At 44.3% G+C, this 27,242-nt stretch overlaps 1 protein-coding gene across 1 annotated transcript in view; it reads left to right on the forward strand.

Moving 5' to 3' along the window:
- ARFGEF3 (ARFGEF family member 3) overlaps window positions 1–27,242 on the forward strand; it is a 193,677-nt gene that overhangs the window by 115,527 nt on the left and 50,908 nt on the right. Inside the window, exons 13-20 of the mRNA XM_008006875.3 lie at window positions 10,081–10,247; window positions 11,638–11,803; window positions 17,470–17,577; window positions 18,208–18,423; window positions 18,581–18,691; window positions 21,336–21,486; window positions 23,259–23,579; window positions 25,499–25,632. Coding sequence (XP_008005066.3) covers window positions 10,081–10,247; window positions 11,638–11,803; window positions 17,470–17,577; window positions 18,208–18,423; window positions 18,581–18,691; window positions 21,336–21,486; window positions 23,259–23,579; window positions 25,499–25,632 — 1,374 coding nt within the window. The remainder of the gene's footprint in view (window positions 1–10,080; window positions 10,248–11,637; window positions 11,804–17,469; window positions 17,578–18,207; window positions 18,424–18,580; window positions 18,692–21,335; window positions 21,487–23,258; window positions 23,580–25,498; window positions 25,633–27,242) is intronic.

Consider the following 27,242-nt stretch of genomic DNA (forward strand, 5'->3'; position numbering starts at 1 on the left):
AGACAGGGAGATGGCAGATTTCCTTTGTTCTTCTGAGAGAATGTTATGAAAGTAAAAATAGAAGAGAGGAAGAAGGGAAAGAAACTCTCTGAGTTTCTCATTATTTATTTTGATGTCAGAAGCTTCAAACCTCACTTTGTCATGAACATCCATCGAGCCTTCATCCCTACCCTGTTATCAGGGAGCTACTTTCTCGGCTGAATCACAGTCACTCAGTGTTTCTCAGTGACTCCTATCTTCAGACAGCTAATATGCCATTGAAATGAGCCTTCTTAATTCTACAGAATTCAAGAGAGCCTTTCTTTTCAAAGCAATTAAAGTTTCATATGGTAGGGGAGTTTGAAAATGTTCGGGCAAATAAAGTACGTTTTTTTATAAAGACAGTGCTTGACATGAGCTGTGATTGCTGCAGAAATGCCTCTTTGATCGTGGATAGAACAAAGTGACATCTGTGTAAGGTGGCTCCTCAGCACTAAAGGAAGGTCCCAGCCTTGTACAGCAATTGATCAAGGGTCGTGGGCACTGAGTTTGGATTGCTGTTCCTTAGATTACTGGTTTTCAGTTGCAGTCTTGTGACTTACTGTAACCAAACGTAAGGCTATCATAATGCTGCAAGCAATATGATATTTATAAAGTACCAGATTTCCTGAAAGATAGTATAGCAAGTATCAGTCTCAGTTCTATAAGATATATCTATTTCTTTACATTAAAACAAAGCTGACTCTAGCCCCCCAGCCTGCCTAGCAGGGAGAACATTTGGTCTCTGCCCTCCCTTTAGTTCTAAACCAAGGGTCAAACCAGAAGCTGGAGTTTATGTGGTATCTGTAAGGCCCCTCACCTCTTACAGCACCAGGGAGCCTCCATTATCTCCAATCATTGGCTCCCTAAGCATCCTGTGATTTTGCTGCTGTTGTCTGCCCTCCCCGGGGGTCCTGCCAACCCTGCAGGTACTGCCAGGCGGTGGGCAGCCCCAGACCTGCAACCTCTGCCCAGCCTGGGCTCTCCCTTCTCTGCCTCTCTGCTTCTTCCCCTGTCTCTTTACCCTCTAAGGAGTGGGCTGAAGTCTCTGGAAGGAGCTCTGGCTTTGTGACTATACAACCAGGAAGACATTTATGCTGTTACCAAGCCTCAGTTTTTGGCTCTGTGGTTTAAACACCTTAAAAGATGGCAAATACAAGTTTACCTTGCTGTCTTTGTATAATGCAGAAGGTAAAATTACAGGAAGAAAACCTCAAATAAGTAAATGAGTATGTTACGCTGCCTCTGTCAGTTAGGATTAGGTTTGTTTGCATATATAGAAAATGCAGATGATGGCCTGGTGCGGTGGCTCACGCCTGTAATCCTAGCACTTTGGGAGGCTGAGGCGGGCAGATCACCTGAGGTCGGGAGTTCAAGACCAGCCTGACCAACATGGAGAAACCCCGTCTGTACTAAAAATACAAAATTAGCCGGGCATGGTGGCACATGGCTGTAGTCCCAGCTACTTGGGAGGCTAAGGCAGGAGAATCTCTTGAACCCAGGAGGCAGAGGTTGTAGTGAGTTGAGATCACGCCACTGCACTCCAGCCTGGGCAACAAGAAGGAAACTCTGTCTCAAAAAAAAAAAAAAAAAAAAAAAAAAAAAAAAAAAAAAAAAAAGGCAGATATTACTACAAAAGGAAAGAGATTCATTTCCTTTCCCCTAAATTGAGTCTGAGGTCTGATCCAGAGCTCCACGATGATCAGGGACCCAGGTGCTCCTGTCTTTCTGCTCTACTCTTGTTAATAGGTGACTGTCATCCTCAGGTTTCCTCATGAACCGAGACAGCTGGTGCTGGCAGAGCTGCTGGCTTCTCATCCATAGTCTGAACAAGAAGGAAGGGGGCAAGGCTAGCAAAGGAGCCACCTGAGAGCTAAATACAGCTGCTTTCAGGAGCTGTCTGGAAGAGCCACACAACAACCTCAAGTTCACTGACCCCTCCTAGGAGACAGGGCACATTGCAAGCCCAAGTAAAGTCGTGATTCTATTACCAAGTAAGAAGAAAATGGTTTTGTATAGTAACAAGCAGTTTCTAATACAGCACCACATTTTGTTTTAAAAACCAACTATGGATTCACAGTTATCTTTATTGTAAAGTCATTGGTGACTTCCATTCTTGAATGTTATCTCAGACAGAAAGGGGGAGAATGAAACCAATGTTCAGAAAGTTTATATAGACATAAATATGTCTGAGCTCTAACTTCAGGAATTTTTTTAAATTTTATTTATTTATTTATTTATTTATTTATTTATTTATTTATTTATTTTTGAGATGGAGTCTCGCTCTGTCGCCCAGGCTGGAGTGCAGTGGCGTGACCTCGGCTCACTGCAAGCTCCGCCTCCCAGGTTCACACCATTCTCCTGCGTCAGCCTCCCGAATAGCTGGGACTACAGGCGCCCGCCACCATGCCCGGCTAATTTTTTGTATTTTCAGTAGAGACGGGGTTTCACTGTGTTAGCCAGGATGGTCTCGATCTCCTGACCTCGTGATCCGCCCGCCTCAGCCTCCCAACTTCAGGAATTTTACATAGGCACACATGTATACGTATCTGGGCTCTAGCCATTTTTCGCCAAATAGCTGTGACCACGGGGAAGTTATTGAGCCTCTCCCTGCCTCACATTGCCTGCCTGTAATGTAAGTATGATAAATGGCAGTACTTACTTTATCTATTCTGCAGATTAAATGCAGTAGTACATGCAGGTGAGGATTCCTCCAACATCTACTGTAGTGTAAGTGGGTGAGCCAACAGAAAGATTCCATTCAGAGTGGGCCATCTAAAATCTGAATCAGTGATGTTGCAGGAAGAACCCTGGAGTGGGGTGAATTGATTCTGAGTGTTACTGTAGGAGCCCATGCGTGGGAAGGGGTGGAGTAGAGGGAATGATGGATGGCATGGTTGTCAAGACTCTAAAAGGACCTGGCATTGGATGAGTTGGCCATCTAGAGGCTGAAGTCGTGCAGGATAATGGCAGGAAGGGCAGGAGGCTTTGGGGTGAAGAGGAGGCCACAGACTGCATGCCAGGGTGGTCAGTGAATGTGGCTGTGTCTGGCGTATCACGGAGGAGAGTTTCGAGGATGGGTGGAAGATCTGGCCAGATGATAGGAGCCTCAAAGGCTGAGAGTTTGCTTGCTTGTTTTAATAAATGGAGGAAGAGAAGTATTCTAGAAGCAGGGATGGAGAATAAGTAGTCGAACAAAATCCTCTACCAACACCTGGCATTGTGGACTATAAAACTTAGAGAATGCAACAATATAAAAACCACACAAAATCTCACTCCTGGAGTCTCAGCACTTTGGGAGGCCAAGGTGGGAGGACATAGTGGGCAACATAGTGAGACCTTGTCTCTACCAAAAAAGACAACACAAAATAACTAATCATACCATCTAGAAGCTGACTCTGAACTATCGTGGCATCTTTCTTTGCGGTCATTTTTCATCCTATGAATGTGCTTATTTACATGTATCTGCAATAATAATAATAGCTAATCTAACATGGAACTATGCCCTGTATTATCTAAGGGTTTTATAGATATTAACTCATTTAATACTCATAACAACCCCATAAAGTAGATGGTATTATTATCCTTATTTTACAGATGAGAAAACTGAGACACAGGTTAAGTAATAAGTCATCCAAGGTATGTACCTAGCTAGGAAGCAGTGACACCAGGATATGAGCGTGGCTCCAGACAGCACACTCATTACACTGCACAGTACCAGGATGGGGGGAATGAATGTCATATGTGTAATTTTGTAACTTACTTTCTACTTAATATTTTGTTGCCATGTTCCTTGTGTCTTTAAGTATTCTTTGCAAATATGACTTAGGATGCCTCTATAATACCCATTCCTGCTAACTTACCACAATGTACTCAATTTCTCCTTTTGGTGGATCTTTAAACTGTTCTTCACATGTTTCTCTTAGAGGATTTTCAATTATTTAGGAGATGCTGTTCAAGAACACAAAAACCTCTGGAGTTGATTAACTCTGGAGAAAAAAAAAAAAACAAAAAAAAACCCATGGTAGCTGAAAAGCTGTAGCCCAGCAAATGTATGAGTTTTTTAAGTCCTGACAGACTTAAAAATACCAGTGGATACCTGGCGTCTCATTGGCTCCTGGGAACTTACACTGAAGAAACGGAAACTCAGGCAGAGATTTACAGCATACTAGCAGATGCCATTTATTTATTTATTTACTTATGAGATAGTCTTGCTCTGTCACCCAAACTGGTGTGCAGTGGCACGATCTGGCTCACTGCAACCTACACCTCCTGGGTTCAAACGATTCTCCTGCCTCAGCCTCCTGAGTAGCTGGGATTACAGGCATCCACCACCAAGTCTGGCTAATTTTTGTATTTTTAGTAGAGACGTGGTTTCACCATGTTGGCCAGGCTGGTCTTGAACTCCTGACATCAGGTGATCCACTTGCCTTGGCCTCCTAAAGTGCTGGGATTACAGGCATGAACCACTGCACCCGGCCTGTATAGCCATTTACAATGATATTTTCCAGTAATATTTAATGATATGAAAAATTATCATAATGTAATTTTAAAAAGAAGGATTTAAAATTCACATTAAAATGTTAATACTGCTTATCTCAACCTGGTGTTATGACAGATTATTTTCTTCTTTGGGCCTTTTTCCAAATCTCTAAAAGAATTTCTTGCAACCTCTATCAGAAGATAAAGCAGTATTGTTATTAGAGCCCTAGAGTTAAACAAATCTCTGACTAAGCAAAGTTGTGTAATCTTATCACGAAGGTTTAGAAAACTCATAATGCCCCGCGTTGCTGAGAGTGGGTGTAAGAGTGTTCTTGTGCACAGTGGGTGGGTGGGAAAATTGGTATAAATCTTTTCGGAAAATAGTTTGGATGTATCTATTAAACTTAATATACTTATTCTGCTTTTAGTACACTTGCAGAAGTACTAACATTCATTTCATTGTTTCAGTTTTTTTCATAATTGAAACAACATAAATGTCTACCAATAGAGCATTAAGATCAAATAAACCACAATGTAACTATGCAATGGTATATGCACAGTCATTAAAAAAGAAGGAAACAGACCCAGAAGTGTCGATATCAAGACACATCTATCACATATTTTTAGAAAACATCAAGTTACAGTTCGACATATGTAGTGTGATCTCGCTTTGTGGTATTTTCATACACACAAGGAAGTCAGTCTTTCTGGTAGAGGTATCATTGAGCCTTGGAAGAGGCGGGGACTACTGTTCTTATTTTTTATACTCTTCAGTACTATTAAATGTTCTAAATTAATGTTTATCTAAAGAAGAAGTACCAAATTCTCTTAGACACAGAAGAGACTTTTAGGGGTCTCTTGTGCTAATCTTGTATCTAATATTTCACTGGTAAGCAGTCAGGTAGCTGACCCATCCTCCTGTTTCCACAGTCAAGCACATCTTAATTATAGAGGGAGAGAATTAACTTTAGTTACTGAACACTGGGCAATGCAAAGAGTGAGAATACGTTAAAGGTCATAGTTCCTATAGTTTGTTACTATAAATTGGATAACACATCAGTGAGGCCAATCAGAGGGAAGAATGGAAAATAGAGTATCTATTAGAGAGATACTGAATATGGCAGAATCTTTTCATGACATTCAAAGCAAGTAGAGCATGGCTAGTGCAAAAACCTGAAGTGTGGGCCCAAAAGACCTTTGCTGATTTTGAGCTGTGTAACTTTGGGCAAATTACTGTCTCTGGGACACTTTCCTTACTGGTAAACAATTTGGCAGGATTAGAAAGTGATGTATGAGGAGAGATTGGTTCTAGGCAATAGAAAGCATTTAATGAATTATCTTATCATGTTTCCATTATTATCAATATCACCAATAAGCTATATCTGACATAGCAAGAAAATGGCTGTTTAAGTTGACAAAATAGACCTTATTTTGTTTTATTTACAAATTTGCCAGCTCTTTGTAATTTAAGAAATCAATCTGCATGCAGATGTAGGCTGGTACCAACAGATTACCTGTAACCAGGGTAACCTGACGAAGTCTTTCCTGTTGGGTGTCTCCACCGGCAGTACCTGCCAGGGCTTCATCACTTCGCTGCTGATTTTGGTCTCCATGTCAACACTCCATTAGCGGCCTTTTTCACTTTCAGCATCTGAGCAAGTGCTCAGTTTTCCAAAACATCCCGAGGTAAACATTTCAACATTTTGAAAGGAATTATTACTGATGTCTAAAATGAAAGTCATTTACAGATTCATTTTTTCCTGTTGATAGACTCAATTGTACCTTTCATCTATGATCTAAGATAGTTAAACACCCAACCCTGAATGCTACTTTCTGTTTTACCGTGGAAGGAGACTGGTCTTGTGCCCTATGTCTCCTCCAGATAACTGAAATCAGCCCCACTAGCACCTTGAGAGTGCCGGGGGTCCCCATGGACCATCAGGGCTGAGATACACTGCTCATGTGCTAACCAAAGATGTAGTTTTCAGATCTCACTTGCAGTCTGATCTTCATTTTAAAATGCACCTCAGCCTTGCCAGGCGCGGTGGCTCACCCCTGTAATCCCAGCAATTTGGGAGGCTGAGGTGGGCAGATCACCTGAGGTCGGGAGTTCTAGACCAGCCTGACCAACATGGAGAAACCCTGTCTCTACTAAAAATACAAAATTAGCCGGGTGTGGTGGCGTGTGCCTATAATTCCAGCTACTTGGGAGGCTGAGGCAGGAGAATCACTTGAACCCGGGAGGCAGAGGTTGCAGTGAGCCAAGATTGTGCCATTGCACTCCAGCCTGGGAAACAAGAGCAAGACTCCGTATCAAATAAATAAATAAAATAAAATAAATAAAAACATAGTAATAATAATAAAATGCACCTCAGCCCATGATCACAAAGTGCTCTTGGTAGACAACATCTTGAGGCAACTTCAAAATTTCTACAGTTTTGAACTTCCCCTGCCTTGTTTTATAAGGCAGAGGTAATGCCCAACCTTTGATTGTCTAAGGTGGTTTTATGGGAATAATATATATGCTTACTCCCACCAAAAAATGTTTATACTGCCCTCAAATATGGCAAATTCTTGAATTATTTTCAACTTTGAAAGCTTTCTCTGGTCCACATCTTCTTACTTACCTATTCATTAAAATTCACAGGGATGGCCGGGCATGGTGGCTCACGCCTGTAATCCCAGCACTTTGGGAGGCTGAGACAGGCAGGTCACGAGGACTTCAAGATCAGCCTGGCCAACATGGTGAAACCCTGCCTTTACTAAAAATACAAAAATTATCTGGGCGTGGTGATGCACGCCTGTGATCCCAGCTACTTTGGAAGCTGAGGCAGGAGAATTGCTTGAACCCGGGAGGCGGAGGTTGCAGGGAGCCAAGATCACACTGCTGCACTCCAGCCTGGGCGACAGAACAAGACTGTCTCAGGAAAAAAAAAAAAAATTGATAGGGACGACATCACTGGATAAACATTCTGGTTGTAAATTTGTATCTCTCATTTCTTTGTTAATTCTAGAAAACTCTTACATTACATATGAGCCATATTTTTGATTAAAGAATAATTTTAGACCTGATTTGCAGAGTATATGGACATGCGTAATTTGCATGCACAAATGTAGAGATGGACTGTTTCCCCCACATCACTAAATTCAGCCTCCGGGTATTTGCAGGAACAAATGGAACATTCATTGAAAATCTCTTAAGGTGCTCCGGAGGAATGGCTCGGTGTGTTTTGTTCCACACTTGTCTGGGCTGATAATGCCTGTGGGGCTTTGGAGGGTAAGAGGAGATGACAGTGTAAGGACACAGATGTGCAGTTGTCTTTGGGCTGCAGAGCTGTGAGCTGACCACCAGGGTCCAGATAGCGAGGAACCCTGAGGGCCTGGAAATGGCTGTCTACAGATGGCCTTAGGACCAGCATACTAGCAGATGCAGAGAAGCCGACTTCCATAATTTTGTCACCCCAAGCTCCCTGTGAAAGTTTGAGCCAAGATACCAACAACTCTGACTGAATGAACCCATCTTAGGAGCATGAGATATAGTTGTTTGTTTTTTCAGTTTATTTATATAAAGCTCAAAGGGATCTTCAGAATGAAAACTTTAGTAAGTATAAAATATCTTTTAAAAGAAAAAGATAGTGGGGAGAAAGTCGATAGCTATTATTTAATGGTTTTTTTAAAGCCTCTTTATTTCCTCATTTATTTTTTAACAGTTTTATTGTGAGATAACTCACATACCATACAGTTTAACCCACTTAAAGTGCACATTTAACATGGGTTTTTTTGTTTTTGTTTTTTTGTTTTTTGGGAGTTTTTTTGAAGCAGAGTCTCATTCTGTTGCCCAGGCTGGAGTGCAGTGGTGCGATCTCTGCTAACTGCAGCCTCCGCCTCCTGGGTTCCAGCAATTCTCTTTCCTCAGCCTCCCAAGTAGCTGAAACTACAGGCACACACCACCACGCTGGGCTAATTTTTGTATTTTTAGTAGAGATAGGATTTCACCCTCTCAGGCACGATGGTCTCGAACTCCCGGACTCAAGTGATCCGCCTGCCTTAGCCTCCCAAAGTGCTCTGGGATTACAGGTGTGAGCCCCTGCGCCTGGCCTAATGTGTTTTGATGTATTACGTTATTATTTGTTTTCATCGTGGTAATAATATATGTAACAAAATTTGCTATTTTAAAAAATTTTAAGTATACAATTCAGTGGTACTAATTATATTCACAGTGTTGTGCAAGTATTTCCAGAGCTTTTTTAACATTCCAAATAGAAGGTACTCTGCCCCCGGTCCCTGGTCCCTGGTAACCTCCAATCTATTTTCTATTTCTTCAAATCTATTCTAGGTACTTCACAGAGTGCACCATATATCTTTGTGCCTGACACTTAGCATGTTTTCAAGGCGCCTCTATGTTGTGGCGTATATCAGAACGCCATTCCTTTTCATGGCTGAGTAATGCCCATTTTATGTATATGCCACATTTTGCTTATCCATTCATCCGTGGATGGGCACTTCAGCTATTTCCACCTTTTGGCTGTTGCGAGTAATGCTGCCGTGAACACTGATGTACAAGCATCTGTTCAAATCCCTGCTTTCAGTCCTTGTGGTTATGTGGGAGTAGAATCGCTGGGTCATATAGTGATTCTATGTTTAGCTTTTTGAGGAACATTATTCCTTTTGAAAAGTTGTATTTACAAGTAACTTTTCTAAACATCTTACATGCATTATTGCATCTAATTCTCATGCTGGCATGTCCATTAATTCTTATTCATTCAGCAAATGTTTTTAAGGGTCTACTATATACCAAACACTGTTCTAGGCACTGGGGATTCTATAGTGAACAAAATGAATAAAGTATCACCTTCTTATTGATTTTATAATAGTGATGGCAGATGATAAACAAGTGTATATTAATATAAAGCTGGGTAGAATAAATGCCATTGAGGCCATTTTTTAAAAGCCAGGTAAGGAAGCGGCATATTGGTGGGCAGGAGTGGATTTGCTATTTAATAATGGAATTAAAAGGGAAGGTGTCTCTGTCACTTGAGCAGAGACTTGGCAGAATCGAGGGAGTGCAGCATCCAGAGATCCTGGGATCAGTGTAGGGAGTGGCAAAAACAAATGCGAAGGCCCTGCGGCAGGTCCAGGCCTGGTGTGGCTAAGGGACAGCAGGCAGTCAGGGTGGCTGCGGGGAGTGAGAGGGAGAGAATAGAGTGAGGTTGGAGTTTTATTATATTGTGATGGGGAGCCACCGGAGGGCTCAAGCTAGGGATAGAATGTAGTCAGTTCTCCCTATTATAGGAAAAGAAGGTGAGACTTAGAGGGTTTATATGATTTTATCAAAGTTGTAGCTGCTAAGTAAGAGATCAGGATCCAGGCCCAGGCAGATCCACTCCTGAGCTCACGCTCTTTGCCACCAGGCTGGCATGTGTATCAGGCCCTAAGGGTGTTCCTGGCTAGCTGTCAGTGCTATACGTAAATGTCCTATATGATGCAGCATCTATCACAGTGGGTTTGCAGCTCTTTGGAAGCCAGCCTTGCCAGGCACACTGTTCACAGCCCCAAAAGTCCCTTCATTTTCTCCCTTAGGCATGATGCGCTCTCCTGGCTTTGATGGGAATAGCAGCCTCAGCTTCCAGATGCTGATGAACGCAGACAGCCTCTACACAGCTGCACACTGCGCCCTGCTCCTCAACCTGAAGCTCTCCCACGGTGACTACTACAGGAAGCGGCCGACCCTGGCGCCCGGCGTGATGGTGAGTGTGCCATCCCTCGTTGGACTGGCAGAGGGCAGGCTGTGGCCTCCTGGTGTACAGTCGAGTGTCAGTGCCCTGAGTGGGATGGCACAGCGTGTTTTATTCCACACTGCTCTAGATTGGTAATGCCAGTGGGACTTTGGGGGGTGGAAGGAGATGACATATATATAAAGGCACAGATATACAGTTGCCCAGCACCGTGATCACAGAGCTGCCCACTGGGCTCCAGTGAAGAGTGTATGGACGTGAGGCCCTGGAAATGGCTGCGCAGGGATAACCCATTAGTTTCATCCCATGCCATTATTAAACACATGGATAAAACCTGTTCAAAACCACATCATTGATGTGTTAAGGGAAATCAGAAGATATGTAGGAAATTTGCTGAAAATGAGTTGTGTGTTTCTTTGTTTTGAGACAGAGTCCCGCTTTGTTGTCCAGGCCAGAGTGCAGTGGTGTGATCATGGCATGGCTCACTGCAGCCTCAAACTCCTGGGCTCAAGCAATCCTCCCACCTCAACTCCCAAGTAGCTGGGACTACAGGTGTGCACCACCATGCCTGGCTAATTTTTTTATTATTTTTTGTAAAGACAGGGTCTTGCTATGTTGCCCAGGCCGGCCTTGAACTCCTGGGCTCAAGCAATCCTCCCAACTTGCCCTTCCAAAGTGCTGGTGCTACAGGCATGAGCCACCATGCCTGGCTGAAGGTGTGCACTTACAAAAACTCTTCACCGTATTCCAACATGTTCCCAGACCGACTGTTGACCCAGAACGAAGCTCACTGGCTGTTGCTCATAAGCACCTCCTGTAAGGGGTGCAATGAGAATGTTGATTGTCCTGTGGTTAGCTCCGGTGATGGAGCAAGCCACTACACGGTGTACCCTATTATCAGTTCCTGAGCCTAAATCCATGGATCTACATGAAGGAAATCAACAACCATTTGTTTGCTTGATAAATTGTAAATTCCCAAAGGTTAAGTGGTTACTTCATGAGCATAAGTGAAGTATCTCTGGAAATGTGCACATTCCTGCAGGAACAGGAATGCGTTCCATCTCTGCTGCTGTTGGTGCTCTTAGAAAAGGAAGCCCTGTTACTCTATTAAAGACATCCGTGCAGTTGCAAACCTTTGCACACATCCAGGAGTAAGAATGAAAAGTGCAGTCTCTGTAATCCTTCTGCAAGGGATCTGTCCAAAGGTGTCATCAGTGAAGGAGACCTCAGCGCATTTGGGAATTCTCCATCTCTGCTTCTCCCCACTTGCCGCCCCATTACCCAATACACAAGCCTTGGTTTAGTTCAGGGCTCTGTGTCGTGAAGAGGCAGCAGAGGCACTTAGGAGCCTGTTAGTGAGTGGGGTGTTATGTGGTCACCTTCTCATGCGATCTCTCTGTAGAAGGACTTCATGAAGCAGGTGCAGACCAGCGGCGTGCTGATGGTCTTCTCCCAGGCCTGGATTGAGGAGCTCTACCATCAGGTGCTCGACAGGAACATGCTTGGAGAGGCTGGCTATTGGGGCAGCCCAGAAGATAACAGCCTTCCCCTGATCACAATGCTGACCGGTCAGTGGTTCGTCGCAAGGCCTTGGGGCACATGGTAGGGTGGGATGGCTCACACTTTAAAGCCTCTTTCAGAGAAGTGTTGGTGCTTGGAGCAGACTTTGAAACAGCACCCACAAAGCTTCCCTGGCATTGGTGACAGTTCCAGAGAAGTGTCATGAGTTCACTTCACAGGAGTTTTCTGTACCTTTTCCATGTGGGAGTCTGTAGGGCTCACTGTGCCCCATTAGATGAGAACTAACTTAGCACCTTTGTCTGTTGGTGTAAAACTGTAGGCCATGTCTGTAGGATGTGTAGGCCCAGGATTATTCCTAGAAGTTCTCACATGCTAATAGTCACCCATATCATTTCATTCAGTGTTCTTGGGATTTACCAATAAATGTAAAATGACTGATTTTAAAGTTGGCTTCCTGGCCAAGCGCCGTGGCTCATGCCTGTAATCCTAGCACTTTGGGAGGCTGAGGTGGGCAGATCACCTGAGGTCAGGAGTTCGAGACCAGCCTGGCCAACATGGCAAAACCCTGTCTCTACTAAAAATACAAAAATTAGCTGGGTGTGGTGGCAGGTGCCTGTAATCCTCGCTACTTGGGTGGCTAAGGCAGAAGAATCACTTGAACCCGGGAGGCAGAGGTTGCAATGAACCGAGATCATACTACTGTACTCCAGCCTGGGCAACAGGAGCAAGACCCTGTCTCAAAACAAAAAAGTTGGTTTCCTTCTGTTTTCTATCTATATCAGAGGCCCTCCCTTCCCTTCCCAGCTGTACCAGAATTAAGAATAATGCCAAATACTTACCAGCATCTTTGTCTTCAGTGTCCAGAGCTTTTGGTTTTTTTTTTTTTTTGTAAAGAAAATATTCAGGAATAGATGTTGCAATGGGAATATGCCCGCCATAATAAACTATGTGCTTATACAGGGAGGTAAAGGATGGCAAAGGTGTTTAAAGGAAAAATGAGGAGGATGTCATCATTGTTTTGAGATAATGATCTTTAAGTAAAGGATCAGTAACAGGGGCGATGCCAGTTTAACTTGGACAGGCAAGCAGGTGCCAGGCAGATGTCCTCACAGGAGTATTATTTTGTGTAAGGTTGCAATGGCTTGTGAGTTGCAATGGCTTGTGAGCAAGTTGGTGCTTTTTGCAGAGTCTCATGTGATAGTTCTCTCTCTATATATAATTTCAACTATTACTTTAGACTAAAGGGGTACATGTGCAGGTTTGTTACCTGGGCATATTGCATGATGCTGAGGTTTGGGGTCAACTGATCCCATCACCTGGTAGTGAGTATAGTAGCCAACAGTTTTCAACTCTTTCCCCTCCCTCCCTCTCCTGCCTTGCAGTCCCCAGTGTCTATTGTTAACGTCTTGATGTCCATGAGTACCCAGTGTTTAGTTCCCACTTATAAGTGAGAACATACGGCATTTGGTTTTCTGTCCCTCCATTAACTCGCTTGGGATAATGGTCTTCAGCTGTGTCCATGTTGCAACAACAAAGGACATGATTTGGTTCTTTTTTATGGTTATGTAGTGTTCCATGGTGTCTATGGACCACAATAACTTTTAAAATCCTATTTGACAATTAGAAATTTCACATGAGAGTGTAGAGAGCAGTATGCCATATTGTTGTGGGGCAATGTTTTTTGGCAAAAGCAGCTTTTCATGGCTTCTTGTGGCTCGGCCATAATGCCAAAGATGTGCAAAAGTTTAGTCGGGTCATCGCTTGCCTTAGTACGTTAGAGTTCCAGGCTTGTCCTGGATTGTCTCTGAGTCCCCAAACTGGGTTTTTTGTTTGTTTGTTTGGTTAGTTGGTTGGTTTGGTTTTTTTGTTTTGTTTTGTTTTGTTTTTTTGAGACAGAGTCTAGCTCTGTTGCCCAGGCTGGAGTACAGTGGCATGATCTCAGCTCACTGCAACCTCCACCTCCCAGGTTCGAATGATGCTCCTGCCTCAGCCTCCCGAGTAGCTGGGATTACAGGTGCCTACTACCACGCCCAGCTAATTTCTGTATTTGGAGTAGAGACAGGGTTTCACCATGTTGTCAGGCTGGCCTTGAACTCCTGACCTCAAGTGATCTGCCTGCTTTGGCCTTTCAAAGTGCTGGGATTACAGGTGCAAGCCACTGCACCCACCCTCCCCACACTGGTTTCTGATGCAGTTATCCTCTCGTGCCTCCAGCAGAAGGAGGTGCAGAGCATGGCCCTGACCTCTCTGGAGTATCTGTATCCTCACACAGCTCAGCATGGCTCTGTGCCCAGCAGGAACAGCACAGGACTGGGCAGAACAGTCCAGCTGGGGCACAGGATCTGTTGTCCAAAGGGTGTGTTATGTTGCCTATGGTTGGCACTGGGGGCTCTTACAAGGTGTCAGAATAAAATACTGGCAGGTGGAACCCAGCCATGTAGAATTTGGGGTGAGGCACTATTTAGGAATCAGGCAGAAGGTCAGAACATACAGTGAAGTCTGTCCACGGGTGGCAGAGTCCTCGTTATTGATTGGCATTTGGAGTCTTGCTTCAAAAACTAGGATGGAACTGTGGGAAGTAAGATTGGGTCTCGAACCTTGTGGATCAGGATCACTGGAGAGGTGATCAGTTTGTGTTTTGTTTATCATGATAGCATTTACATCCATTTGAAAAATAAGCATTCAGGCCAAACACGGTGGCTCACACCGATAATCCTAGCACTTTGGGAGGCCAAGGCGAGTGGATCACTTGAGATCAGAAGTTTAAGACCAGCCTGGCCAACATGGTGAAACCCCATCTCTACAAAAAAAAAAAAAAAAAAAAAAAAAAAAAAAAGCACAAATTAGCCAAGCATGGTGGCAAGTGCCTGCAGTCCCAGCTACCTGGGAGGCTGAGATGGGAGAATCCCTTGAACCTGGGAGGCAGAGGTTGTAGTGAGCTGAGATCACGTCACTGCACTTCAGGCTGAGTGACAGAGCGAGACTCTGTCTAAAAAAAAAAAGAAAAAAGAAGAAACAGAAAAAAAGAAAAGAGAACTAATCATTCAAATGTATGAGAGCCGTTTATTTAGTTTACCTATAAGCAATGCTTGATTTCTATCTGTTTTCACAAACTCCTTTCAGTAGGGATGGAAGGTACTGCCCAGAGCTTGTCAGTCTGAGAATTTGGATGAGGATCCTAAACATTCCAGCTTTCATTTGCAAATACCATAGTTTCTGCCAAAGTAATCTCTGTGACTCTCTTGCCCAGGCCTTAATAAAAGGAGTCATTCAGTAGATGTAAAATGAATAAGTAACAGACTATTCATAGTTCCCATATTCATCAATCATCACTGTTAATTAGCCATCGCTGTTATTAATAGAACAGTAAGCTCAATTGCTATGTCCATAGGAAAGCTATTTAACTTTAAAGATGAAAAGGGCTTTTCATAAGAATTCAACAAAATAAGGGTCTATGATTCTTTATGATTGTAAATTCCAGGTATGAAGTGCAAATGAATCAGAGCAGCAGTTAGCCTAGAGTTTGGAGACTTCTATCTGATCTTTTCGTTATGTATGAGGAGAAGCAATGCCAGCAATCTGATGATGAACCCTGTACTAACTGTGGCCATTCCTGGTGTCATGTCAGAGTATTGTATAGAACTGTGGAATTTTAGCACAGAAATAAACTTTGCATTAGTTGAATTCATCAGACCTTTACCTAGCACATAGAAAACATCCATTATACTTTGATAAATGAAAATTTCTGGCAAATATCACACATAGAAAACATCCATTATACTTTGATAAATGAAAATTTCTGGCAAATATCGCACATAGAAAACATCCATTATACTTTGATAAATGAAAATTTCTGGCAAATATCATTAGGTCATTTGACCAGACATCAAATTAATTTCAGAGAAACCAGTCTGTTTCCACCTTAGCAGCCATATAAATTTTGTCCCTGTTTTGGTCCTGATAGTTGCCGAGAAGTCTCCAGGTTTTTTGTAATTTCTGTAAGAATCAAAGATACAGTGGAACACCATGCAAAGAAGTCTCATCCTCTTGGGGTGAGGGTGAAGTCCTAAACTCAGGGAATAAATACTAATAATTACAGGCAGTGGCTCACGCCTGTAATCCCAGCACTTTGGAAGGCAGAGGCGGGAGGATCACTTAAGGTCAGGAGTTAGAGGCCAGCTTGACCATCGTGGTGAAACCCCGTCTCTATTAAAAATACAAAAATTAGCTGGGTGTGGTGGCACACACCTGTAATCCCACCTATTCAGGAGCCTGAGGCGTGAGAATTGCTTGAACCCAGGAGGTGGAAGTTACAGTGAGCTGAGATTGCGCCACTGTACTCCAGCCTGAGTGACAGAGTGAGACTCTGTCTCAAAAAAAACAAAAACAAACAAAAAACCCACAACTACCCTCCTTTCCCATCCCCTCCCTGTGTTGCATTCAGCTATATTAGTTGCATCCAAGTATGTATATTTCAACTCCATAGTCACTTTTCCAATGGTTACTTCCTTTATACTGAGGAACTTGGGGCCTTGGCGAGCCTGGCCCAGGGCTGCAAGGCTAGTTAATTCAGAGCCAAGACTAAAGCTCAGCCTTCTTGACCCGACTCCAGTCCTTTCCTCACCATAATGTTAAAGAGTGGTTTGTTGAGCTAATTCTGTAGAAGAGAATTTGTTTCAACAAAAACTTAAACAGGATAACTGAGGATCTAGTGTGGAGCTGGAATGGTGTAGAGAGGCCTGGATAGGAGTCAGAAGACACGAATACTAATTATTTCCGTCATCAGCCTCATGGCCTTGAACCACTTACATACTTTAAACATGGTCATGCATCCTTTAGCAAGGACAGGAACATGTTCTGAGAAATGCATTGTTAGGCAATTTTGTCATCATGTGACCATCATAGAGTGTACTTACACACCTAGGCTAGATGGTATAGTCTATTGCTTCAAAGCCACAAACTTGCGCCACATGTATTGAATACTGTAAGCAGCTGTAAAAACATTGTAGTATGTATTTGTGTATCTAAACATAGAAAAGGTGCAATAAAAATAATGCTATTATAATCTTAGGGGGCCACTGTCTTATATGCAGTTGGTGGTTGACGAAAATGTCATTTTGTGGTGCAGGACTCTGTTTCTTCCTCTGTGAAATAAAAATAATACTGACCTGCTTACCTAATTTGAGCTGTTTCAATGATCAAGTCAAAAAATTTTATGTGAAAACACTTTGAAAATTATAAGGTATTATTTATTGTACTTTGCAATTTGACTATGTGATGATCTGACCAAAGAGGCTTATGCTCCTCTTAATTCATGTAAGGAAGCTCTGAAAGAAAAGTTCACATCTGGGTAACCTGTACCAGGTTTGGGAATATATAATTCGGGAATAATCAATGATTCTGAATAAAAAGAGTAAGATCAAAATATTCTAAATCAATAGATTTTCTAACAGATAAATAATTTATAGTTTACATCTATTTTTAAATAAAGATAGGCAACAATGTAACAGGAGAATAAATACTCCCAACATGAAATAAAACTAGACTGAGGGAATAAAACAAAATTTATGATAGTCTCATAAAAGGTTGCTACATGCTTGAAACATAAAAGATACAAGGAATATTTGTTAAAAATGAATATTGTGGTGGCCATTTCCTTGTTTTTGACTGGAGTGTTTTATTTAGGGAAAACTTCACTCTTTTTCCTTGACAGATATTGATGGCTTAGAGAGTAGTGCCATTGGTGGCCAGCTGATGGCCTCAGCTGCTACAGAGTCTCCTTTTGCCCAGAGCAGGAGAATCGATGACTCCACAGTGGCAGGTAATGACTTGGATCTTGAGTTTATGAACACTGCATGTGTTACCAGCAATTACATTATTATGTGGTGACTTGAATCAAGATTTTGTCTTGGTTAGAAAAACTAATTGGGCTGGGCGCGGTGACTCACACCTGTAATCCCAGCACTTTGGGAGCCAAGGTGGGCGGATCACGAGGTCAGGAGATCGAGACCATCCTGGCTAACACAGTGAAACACTGTCTCTACTAAAAATACAAAAAATTAGCTGGGTGTGGTGGCGGGCACCCGTAGTCCCAGCTTCTCAGGAGGCTGAGGCAGGAGAATGGCGTGAACCTGGGAGGCAGAGCTTGCAGTGATCCGAGATCACACCACTGCACTCCAGCCTGGGCGACAGAGCAAGACCCTGTCAAAAAAAAAAAAAAGAAAAGAAAATAATTGATGGAAGTCACTTAGCATCATTCAGCTGATAATGCAACATTTATTTTTAAAAGAACAAAGTGAAACATGATCCCATATAATCCATTAAGTTATATTCCTTTTGTAGAATTGCATGCAACTCTGTACTGCTCATTTGATGGCAAGAGAACGCCAAGTCATTCATTGTCAGGTCATTTTTGTCTCTAGAAAATGACTCACACTCCTCCATGTTCCAGGTGTGGCATTTGCTCGCTATATTCTGGTGGGCTGCTGGAAGAACTTGATCGATACTTTATCAACCCCACTGACTGGTCGAATGGCAGGGAGCTCCAAAGGGCTGGCCTTCATTCTGGGAGCTGAAGGCATCAAAGAGCAGAACCAGAAGGAACGGGACGCCATCTGCATGAGCCTCGATGGGCTGCGGAAAGCCGCACGGCTGAGCTGCGCTCTAGGTACCAGCGGAAGTAGTGTTCCCTGGCTGTGTTCCTGCAGAACTTACTGGGAATGACCCGGCAGGGTAGGGTGGGGGGACCTTTTAGAAGGGGTTCTGCTAGGTGAATGGTTAGAGGATATACTCAGTCAAGAAGTCATTGTCTGTCTCCTATGAAGGGGTTGCTGCTAACTGCGCCTCGGCTCTTGCCCAGATGGCAGCTGCCTCCTGTGTCCAAGAAGAAAAAGAAGAGAGGGAGGCCCAAGAACCCAGTGATGCCATCACACAAGGTAACGACTGGAGGGCCAGAACCCACCTGATGCCTTGGGTGCAGTATGCACACACCTGCACAGGCTAACACACGCCAGCCAATACTCGTGCCTGTTCTGTGTGCGCTGCCCAGTATGTATACACCACTGATCTCGAGATCCCATTGAGCCACAGGTGACCTACAGAAGATCCCTCTGGAGAATGAGAGACATACTGACCCCTGGTGGCAAGGAAAGTGCAGCAGGCCCAGGAGTCCCACGGGCCCACCTGGCCTAACTGTTCGTATCTGTCATCTAGTCACTGGCTTTGGCACTTCACACAAGTGCACACTTGAAGAGCCTTCGGGTTATAGTGGGGAAGGCAGATTGGCCAGTTTTCTAAAGGGGAGAAAACAGATGGAGAAAATTAATGAGGGGAGGCTCAGGAAGAAGAGGCTCTCATCAGAGAAAAATCTGAGCTTTGTGAACTCAGGAAATGGATGATTTTTAACCTGTTGAAATCAGTGAGTCAATGAAGCTGATGATTATCTGGATCTAAGGGAAGAGAATGACCATCCTGATAGCAACAGAAGATACAAGGCAGGCAGTAAACAAAAGGAAAAATGCAAGCGTGGTCCAAATTGTGTAACTACTATCAGATATGTACAGTAGCAAGTCACTGAGTCAGCTGTACATTTTTAGCCGAGAAACACAGTTTAGGTCTGTGTTTCTCAGATTTGAATAAAATTTAGAGACCCATTTGAAAACAAAATAGCTCTCACAGATCCCCAGGGTTAACTTAAAATGGAGTCTCACAATTTTACTTAAGTATTTTACAACCATGAGCTACATAAAAATCCTTATATTCACAGTTCTTTAAAAAACCACAAAATCAAGACCACAATATTCTGATTAAATACAAATAAAAAATAAGATTAAGGCTGGGCACAGTGGCTTACGCCTGTAATCCCAGTACTTTGACAGGTCAAAGAAAGTGGATCACTTGAGCCCATGAGTTCAAGACCAGCCTGGGCAACATAGCAAAACCCTGTCTCTACTAAAAACACAAAAATAAGCCAGGCATGGTGGCATGTGCCTATAGTCCCAGCTACTTGAGGGGCTGAGGTGGGAGGATCACCTGAGCCTGGGGAGGTCCAGGCTGCAGTGAGCCATAATCATTCTATTGTACTCTATCCTGAGTGACAGAGTAAGATCCTGTCTCAAAAAAAAAATAGATAAAATGGCCAGATGCAGTGGCTTACACTTGTAATCCCAGCACTTTGGGAGGCTAAGGTGGGCAGATCATTTGAAGTCAAGAGTTTGAGACCAGCCTAGCCAACATGGTGAAAGAAACCCCGTCTCTACTAAAAAATACAAAAATTAGCTGGGTGTGGTGGCGGGTGCCTGTAATCCTAGCTACTTCAGAGGCTGAGGCAGGAGAATTGGTTGAACCTGCGAAGTGGAGGTTGCAGTGAACCAAGATGGTGTCACTGCGCTCCAGTCTAGGTAACAGAGAGAGACACCAACTCAAATAAATAAATAATAAATAAAATTAGTTTCACATTTATGAGACAAACGATGTTTTGCTAAAAATCACTTTGCTGCTTATGTTAGGAGATGGTTTGGATTCCTTTGAGGTTGGCTTGCTATATTTCTGGGTTCTGGACCATCACTTAGTTATCCTACCACATGCAGTGACTTGAAACCTTTTTTCAAGGAGGACACTGTGGTTTGGCCTTGCCTTAGCATTTTGCATTACTGACATCTGAAGTCACTTTCTGCATTCTTTCTCATTAATCATCTACAGGTTTTTTTTTTTTTTTTTTGAGACCGAGTTTCACTGTTGTTGCCCAGGCGGGAGTACAGTGGCATGATCTCAGCTCACTGCAACCTCTGCCTCCCAGGTTCAAGTGATTGTCCTGCCCCAGCCTCCTGAGTAGCTGGGATTACAGGCATGTGCCACCACACCCGGCTAATTTTGTATCTTCAGTAGAGACAGGGTTTCTCCGTGTTGTTCAGGCTGGTTTCAAACTCCCAAGCTCAGGTGATCCGCCTGCCTCGGCCTCCCATTGTTGCTGGGATTACAGATGTGAGCCACCACGCCCGGTCTACAATTTTTTAAAGTGTTATTTGGAGCTCACAAATACAAACTCAAGGGGTGAAATGAAATCGGTCTTTTTCAGTGATAGAGCAGTCATTCTGGTGCTCAAAATACACATAAATAAGTTGTTTTAGAGATGATGATCATAATGAGAGCCTAACATTACAATAATCTCAGAGAAAACTTGCAGAAAGCCAGGAATTTTTCCATTTGACCAATTTTTGGGAAGGGTGGAAGGTCTGGGCCCAGATAGTTTTACCTGGAATTGGCTCATGAAACCCATCCGCACTGCTGTGCCTGACCCAGAGCCCATGAAAGGGCCTGGAAGGAATGACACCTGCCAGCTCAGGATCCATCCCACTTCTGGAGCTGGAGAGCTGAGGCCACTGGCGCATGGGACCTGCCGGTTGAGTGGTTTGCATGAGGGTCCGCAAGGACCTGCTGTGGAGGCGCTTGCTGCCACTGACGTCTGTCCTTTCCCTTTTGCCCTTGCATGACACACATTCTTTCATTTTCATTCTTTCTCTCTCCCTTTCTGTCTCCCTTACTCAACCTGTTATTTTAATAAATGTCTTTCTGGCACAGTGAAACTGAAAGTGGAGCAGAAACTGGAGCAGATTGGGAAGGTGCAGGGGGTGTGGCTGCACACTGCCCACGTCTTGTGCATGGAGGCCATCCTCAGCGTAGGCCTGGAGATGGGAAGCCACAACCCGGACTGCTGGCCACACGTGTTCAGGTGCATGATGGGCTCCCACCCCCAGATGGCACTGACCCTGCCTCAGGAAGCCTGGAGTGGGCTCTGCGGGGTGGAGAGGGGTAGCCTCAAGAGCCTGCCAGCATGTAAATCAATTATAACAATTCACAGAGTTTGATTAAACTTCAAATGAGACATGAAAAGAAAAGACGCAATAAGGGCCCAACTAAATGTATGTTTTGAAGAACAAGGGACAGAACTGGGTCTCAGGAACTGTGACTTTTCTATTGACATTTTTACTAGAGAAGGAAGGAAGAAAAACCAATTAAATAATTGATTGAGATGACTATGTAAGTTAAGTGAATACAGTGCCAATCTAAAACTGGTCATGTCTCTGCAATATTACATTGCTAAATGTTTACCAATGTCCTCTTTACTTAAAGAAGGATTTCAGATAGCCTATTTGGATATATAAAATACAAGATACCTACTTTTAATGTAGCTAGACCGAAACAAAACAAAACAAAATAGTACACCTCTGCCAAAGACAGACCAAAAATTTGGCTCTAAGCATTGTAGCATCAAAGTGAAAAGAAGCTCCCAGTGAGTTACACAGTGCAGAGTGCCTGTAAGATGAAAACCAGCAATAGCTCCAGAGTCCAGGTCCTCTTACAACTAAGACTGAAAGCACGTCTCCCCAAGCGCTGCAGCAGGGCAGACCCAGTACCGTGGAAGGAGCACCGCCCATGGAACAGGACGGGGGCTGGCCACACTGTGCCGCCTTCTCTGCATCACACACCTCACACTCACTCCAAACCCAGGTCTAGGCAGAGCAGGCATGGGGCAAGAGTGGCCAGGGTGATGGCCGATGGCCCAGGGCACCAGCCAGAGATGGGTTCAGTTTCACGTCTTCAAATATAGCCATGAGTGTTTGTTGAGCAAAACGGTTCTATTATGAAGGCTGCTAACCTGCTGCTCTTTATTGCTCTAACAAGAAAAAAAAAAAAAAAAAAAGGAAAAAAGGAAAAAAGAAAAAGGCTATCCTGGTACACAAGCAGCGGGTAAGGGATTGAAAAATTCCCTGATTCTAGAACATGAGAGTGGATTATCCACGACGCTCTTTACCAGTAAACGGACTTACTCTGAGATGAGGGACCCTGCGAACCACCCTTGTCCCAGGTTCTGTTGGGAACAAACCATTTAGAAGTTGGCAGTTGTGGCACATGTGGTGACTCTTCTCTGTGTTTGCCATGATTCAGTGACTGCCCTTCCACCCGGCCGCCACCCACTGCACCCAGACTTGAGTTATGTGGCACCATCAGGACCAGGCAGGAGGTGGCTGGGCAGAACTCACTGTGGCTGGATGGCCTGTCCGTCATAGCTATGGCCATTCTGGAATCCCATCGTAAGGAAATGCTTCCCAACTCCTAATCAGAGCACTATATAGAGGGAAAGAGGGTGCCTGGGGAAAAGTGGCTCAAACAGCAGGAGGGCAGATAAGCCAATAAGCTGGACTAGGCAGGGGGATTGGATGAACGGAGCCTCATTACCTGTCCTCCTCCCAGCCTGGGGTGGAAGAACCCAAATAATCCTTTACTCATTTCAAGGCTGTCTGGTCTAACTCAAATACTACTACTAATAATGCTGTGTGACATGAGAACACAGGAGGGAAGGACTGACTGTGCTCACAGGAAAGAGGAAAGCTGGGGAGCTGGCAGAGCTGGCTGCATTTCCTTTGTCTGGCACTGTGGGGTTGATGGAGCTGCCGGGATGAGCTGCAGAGTCTAACAGCTGCTTGTCTGTGCTCTTTCTAGGGTGTGTGAGTACGTGGGCACCCTGGAGCACAACCACTTCAGCGATGGCGCCTTGCAGCCCCCTCTGACCATCAGCCAGCCCCAGAAGGCCACTGGGAGCGCTGGCCTCCTTGGGGACCCCGAGTGTGAGGGCTCGCCCACAGAGCAGAGCCCGGAGCAGGGGCGCTCCCTGAGCACGGCCCCCGTCGTCCAGCCCCTGTCCATCCAGGACCTCGTCCGGGAAGGCAGCCGGGGCCGGGCCTCGGACTTCCGAGGCGGGAGCCTCATGAGCGGGAGCAGCGCCGCCAAGGTGGTGCTCACCCTCTCCACGCAGGCCGACAGGTGCGGGGCGCCGGCCTCCCACGGGCCGGGAGCCTGCTCACCAGGCGACACCCACGTCCATCTGGTCTCAGTCATGCCAGGGACGACCCATGTGTTAGCCAATCCCTTAAATTTCCTCCATCTTTTTCAAGCTTTGTTCTCTCTACCATTACATCCATACTCGGAGTGAAACGTTTTCTACTAACACTGGAGGGTCTGAGGCAGGCCACCTGGGGTCAAAGCACTGCACTTACTCTGGGATCTCAGGCAATCTCACCTCCCTGGGCCCTGCCTGGCCTTCTCCATTGGTAAAATAGGGTCATTTTTTAAAAGTAATTCTGTCACCGGGTAGTTGTGAGGGTAAATTAATTAGTAACTTGATGCACCTGGAGCGGAGCTTGGCAAATGGTAAAAATCCACTATTTGTATGATTATGGCTGTTTTCAAAAATCCCACATGCATGTGTTACTTATTGATACCCAACAACCATGTGAAGGTGAAGAGGGAAAATCACCAATCGTCTCAACTCTTTGGTGGTACTTCCTGATGTAGAAAGTGCTTTTGGTCACCAGTCACACACAGCTCCACCTCACTTACCTCTTCAGCATTTGGTCACTGTGTCCCAGACCCCCTGCACGGGCACAGGGAGGACCGTCAGGAAGGGGATGGGAGTGGGAGGAGCACTCCCTGGGCCGGGACTCAGATTGACCTGAGTTCCTGTCCTGGCTTTGCACTCCCCAGCTGCCGGGTCATGTCTGTAGACATAGCTGCACTGAGACTCAGTTTCTCCATCTACTATCCCACTACCATAATTGCTTTGTCCTGCTTATCCAAGTTGGCTGTGAAAATGTTTTAGAATCTGGAAAGCAATAGACAGGTGTCAGGTGGAATGTAATATTCATCACTATTTTCTTACTAGGAATGAGGGAGGAGAAATGGTCAATGGGACCCAGAAACCAAATGGTATCAAAATAGCAAGAAAAATATGTTTGTTTTGATAATTTATAAACGTTTGATCCACTAATTCCCATCTGAACTTGCATGTCTCATTTTCCTCCTTCAAAAAGGACTCATGATTCCATTTCTATTTGCGACCCTCTCCCTGAAGCAGCCCATGGTGCCCCCACAGCACTGATTGCCCTGTGGTGTCGTGAGGCTTGAAAGGCAGATACCAGGGTGACCCAAGAGCCATGGAGGGCTCACCTGGCACATTCCTCATTGTGGCCTCATAAAACAGATACTTAATCTTTACCATTCTTCATTCCAGTGACCTTCAAATCCTCCCCTAAATTCTGCTACTGTGCTCCCCACCTTCCTAAATCTTTCTGCTGGCAAGGTCTGTGCCCAGCTGAGCAGAAAAGAAAAAGAACTTGCAAGACCCATCATATTAGGGAACATTCTTTCTTCCAAATAGATACTTGAGTTCCCATCACATCCAGGCGTTTGGGTGTGTATGAGGCCAGTCCCTGTCCTGAGGGGGGCTTACAGGATCCACTCTTAGCTGTTTTTGTATCCCTTCCAGCATTATGCTCATAAATTATAGACAGACAAAATGTATTCATCAATTTACTGGGGTTTTTTGACATCGTTTATGAAATTGAAGCTAATTCTGAAGATTCCATCCCCAATTACTCAGTTTCTGGGAACAATGCCTTGCCATCTTTCAGCTTCTTGCCAAGCATTTTATGAGAGCCTACCATGGCTGAGCTAGACCATGAGGGCACAAAGATATTTTTAAATATATTCTTTGTGCCTTTGAATTCAAATGTCACAGAGCAGACTTGTACACAATTAAAATAGATATAATAATACCATACATTTGTCTACAGTGTTTACACACATTTCCACTGATCACATCACCAAAATTGCCATAATCATTCTGCCATAAAGACCTTGCTGAACTGTTTCCAAAGAACACATCTCTTTCTGTTTGCATCCAGGCTCTTTGAAGATGCTACGGATAAGTTGAACCTCATGGCCCTGGGAGGCTTTCTTTACCAGCTGAAGAAAGCATCGCAGTCTCAGCTTTTTCATTCTGTTACGGATACAGTTGATTACTCTCTGGCAATGCCAGGTAATTGTTTCCCGGAAGAAACCATATACCAGGAGGTTAGCAGGAAACAGCCCAGGCCTCTGTCACCAGCAATGTGCCTGAAGATTTGACTCCACATTCCCTTTGCTTACACTCACACAAGCTACGCCCAAGTATAGATTTGTCTCCGGATTTTGAGGCACCCTGTGTGAGGGGTGGTGTAACTCTTTGTGAGTGGAAATGCTGCTACCACATCTATAAGAATTCCCACTGGAGCTGGACTAGGTTGTTCTGCCAAGTTTTGTGCTTGTGGTAGAAATTGTGTGGCTCCTTAGGGTGCAGATAGCTTCCTTCACACGAAGGTGGAACTTTTCTGCATATCACAAACCACACCACACATTTGTGATATGCAGAAACAATCACTGATCCCAAAATGGGTGGTGAAAAAGGAAACTGCATACCACTCTTGCAAAACTGATATCAGAGGCATATCCCATTAATGATGGGTCAGTGTCCGCATTGTCTCCAGTGGGGCCAGGTGAATAAATGAGGCCCTCTTGAAGGCCAGTGTTGTAGAAGACAAAGTAGAGTTGTACTGAATTGTCCAAGGGGCCCAGAGGGTTGGCAGGTTGCTCACAGATGGAACTGTTCATCCACAGCACCAGTGGTTGTCCTGACACAGTGAGCACCTTGTCCCGGATGAGTTCAGGCAGAGACAGGGAGCCATGTGCTGGGGACGCACCGTAGTGACATGTTGGACGGCACAACCTCTGAGGTCCCTTCCATCCTTAGGAATCTAAAGTTCTAAAAGCAGTATATTTGATTTTTTCATCCTTGCTGCAGATTTGGATTTGAGAGCCACAGAGGTTGCCCCACTCGTTTTTAATAGACTTTAAAACCTGAGCAATATAAAGCCAACCTCCCAGGCCCATCAGACTTTCAGAGAATCTCTGAGCCCAGGGGTAACCTTCTAAGTCTTTCTCATTGGAGAAAACAGTAGACTCTGAGCTTACAAAGCACACAGTGAGCAGGGGCCAGGAAGAGGCGGTAAATCTAGGAAGAGGGAGACTTGCTTCGGAATCAATCAGGTAGGAATATAAAATGCGGCCTCCAACACTTACCAGCCACAGCATCTGAGGCAAGTCATATCACCTTTCAGACATTTAATTTTCTACTCTGTAAAATAGCAATAATTATATTTTCTTCTTAAAAGAAAATACAGGCTGCGTGTGGCAGCTCACGCCTATAATCCCAGCACTTTGGGAGGCTGAGGCGGGCAGATCACCTGAGGCCAGGAGTTCGAGACCAGCCTGACCAAAATGGTGAAACCCTGTCTACTAAAAATACAAAAAAATTAGCTGTGCATCATGACATGTGCCTGTAGCCCCAGCTACTCAAAAGGCTGAGACAGGAGAATTGCTTGAACCCAGGAGGCGGAGGTTGCAGTGAGCCGAGATTGCACCACTGCACTCCAGCCCGGGCGATAGAGTGAGACTCCATCAAAAAAAAAAAAAGAAAGGAAATAGAATTGCTTTAAAAATTAAAGTTATTAAAGACTTATAGAACCAACACAGTGTCTGATGCAGGGTAAATATCCATGATGATTATTACAGGTTGAGTATCCCTAATCCAAAAATCCAAAATGCTCAAAA

Source organism: Chlorocebus sabaeus, chromosome 13, assembly GCF_047675955.1.
Source record: "Chlorocebus sabaeus isolate Y175 chromosome 13, mChlSab1.0.hap1, whole genome shotgun sequence".
Lineage (NCBI taxonomy): Eukaryota > Metazoa > Chordata > Mammalia > Primates > Cercopithecidae > Chlorocebus > Chlorocebus sabaeus.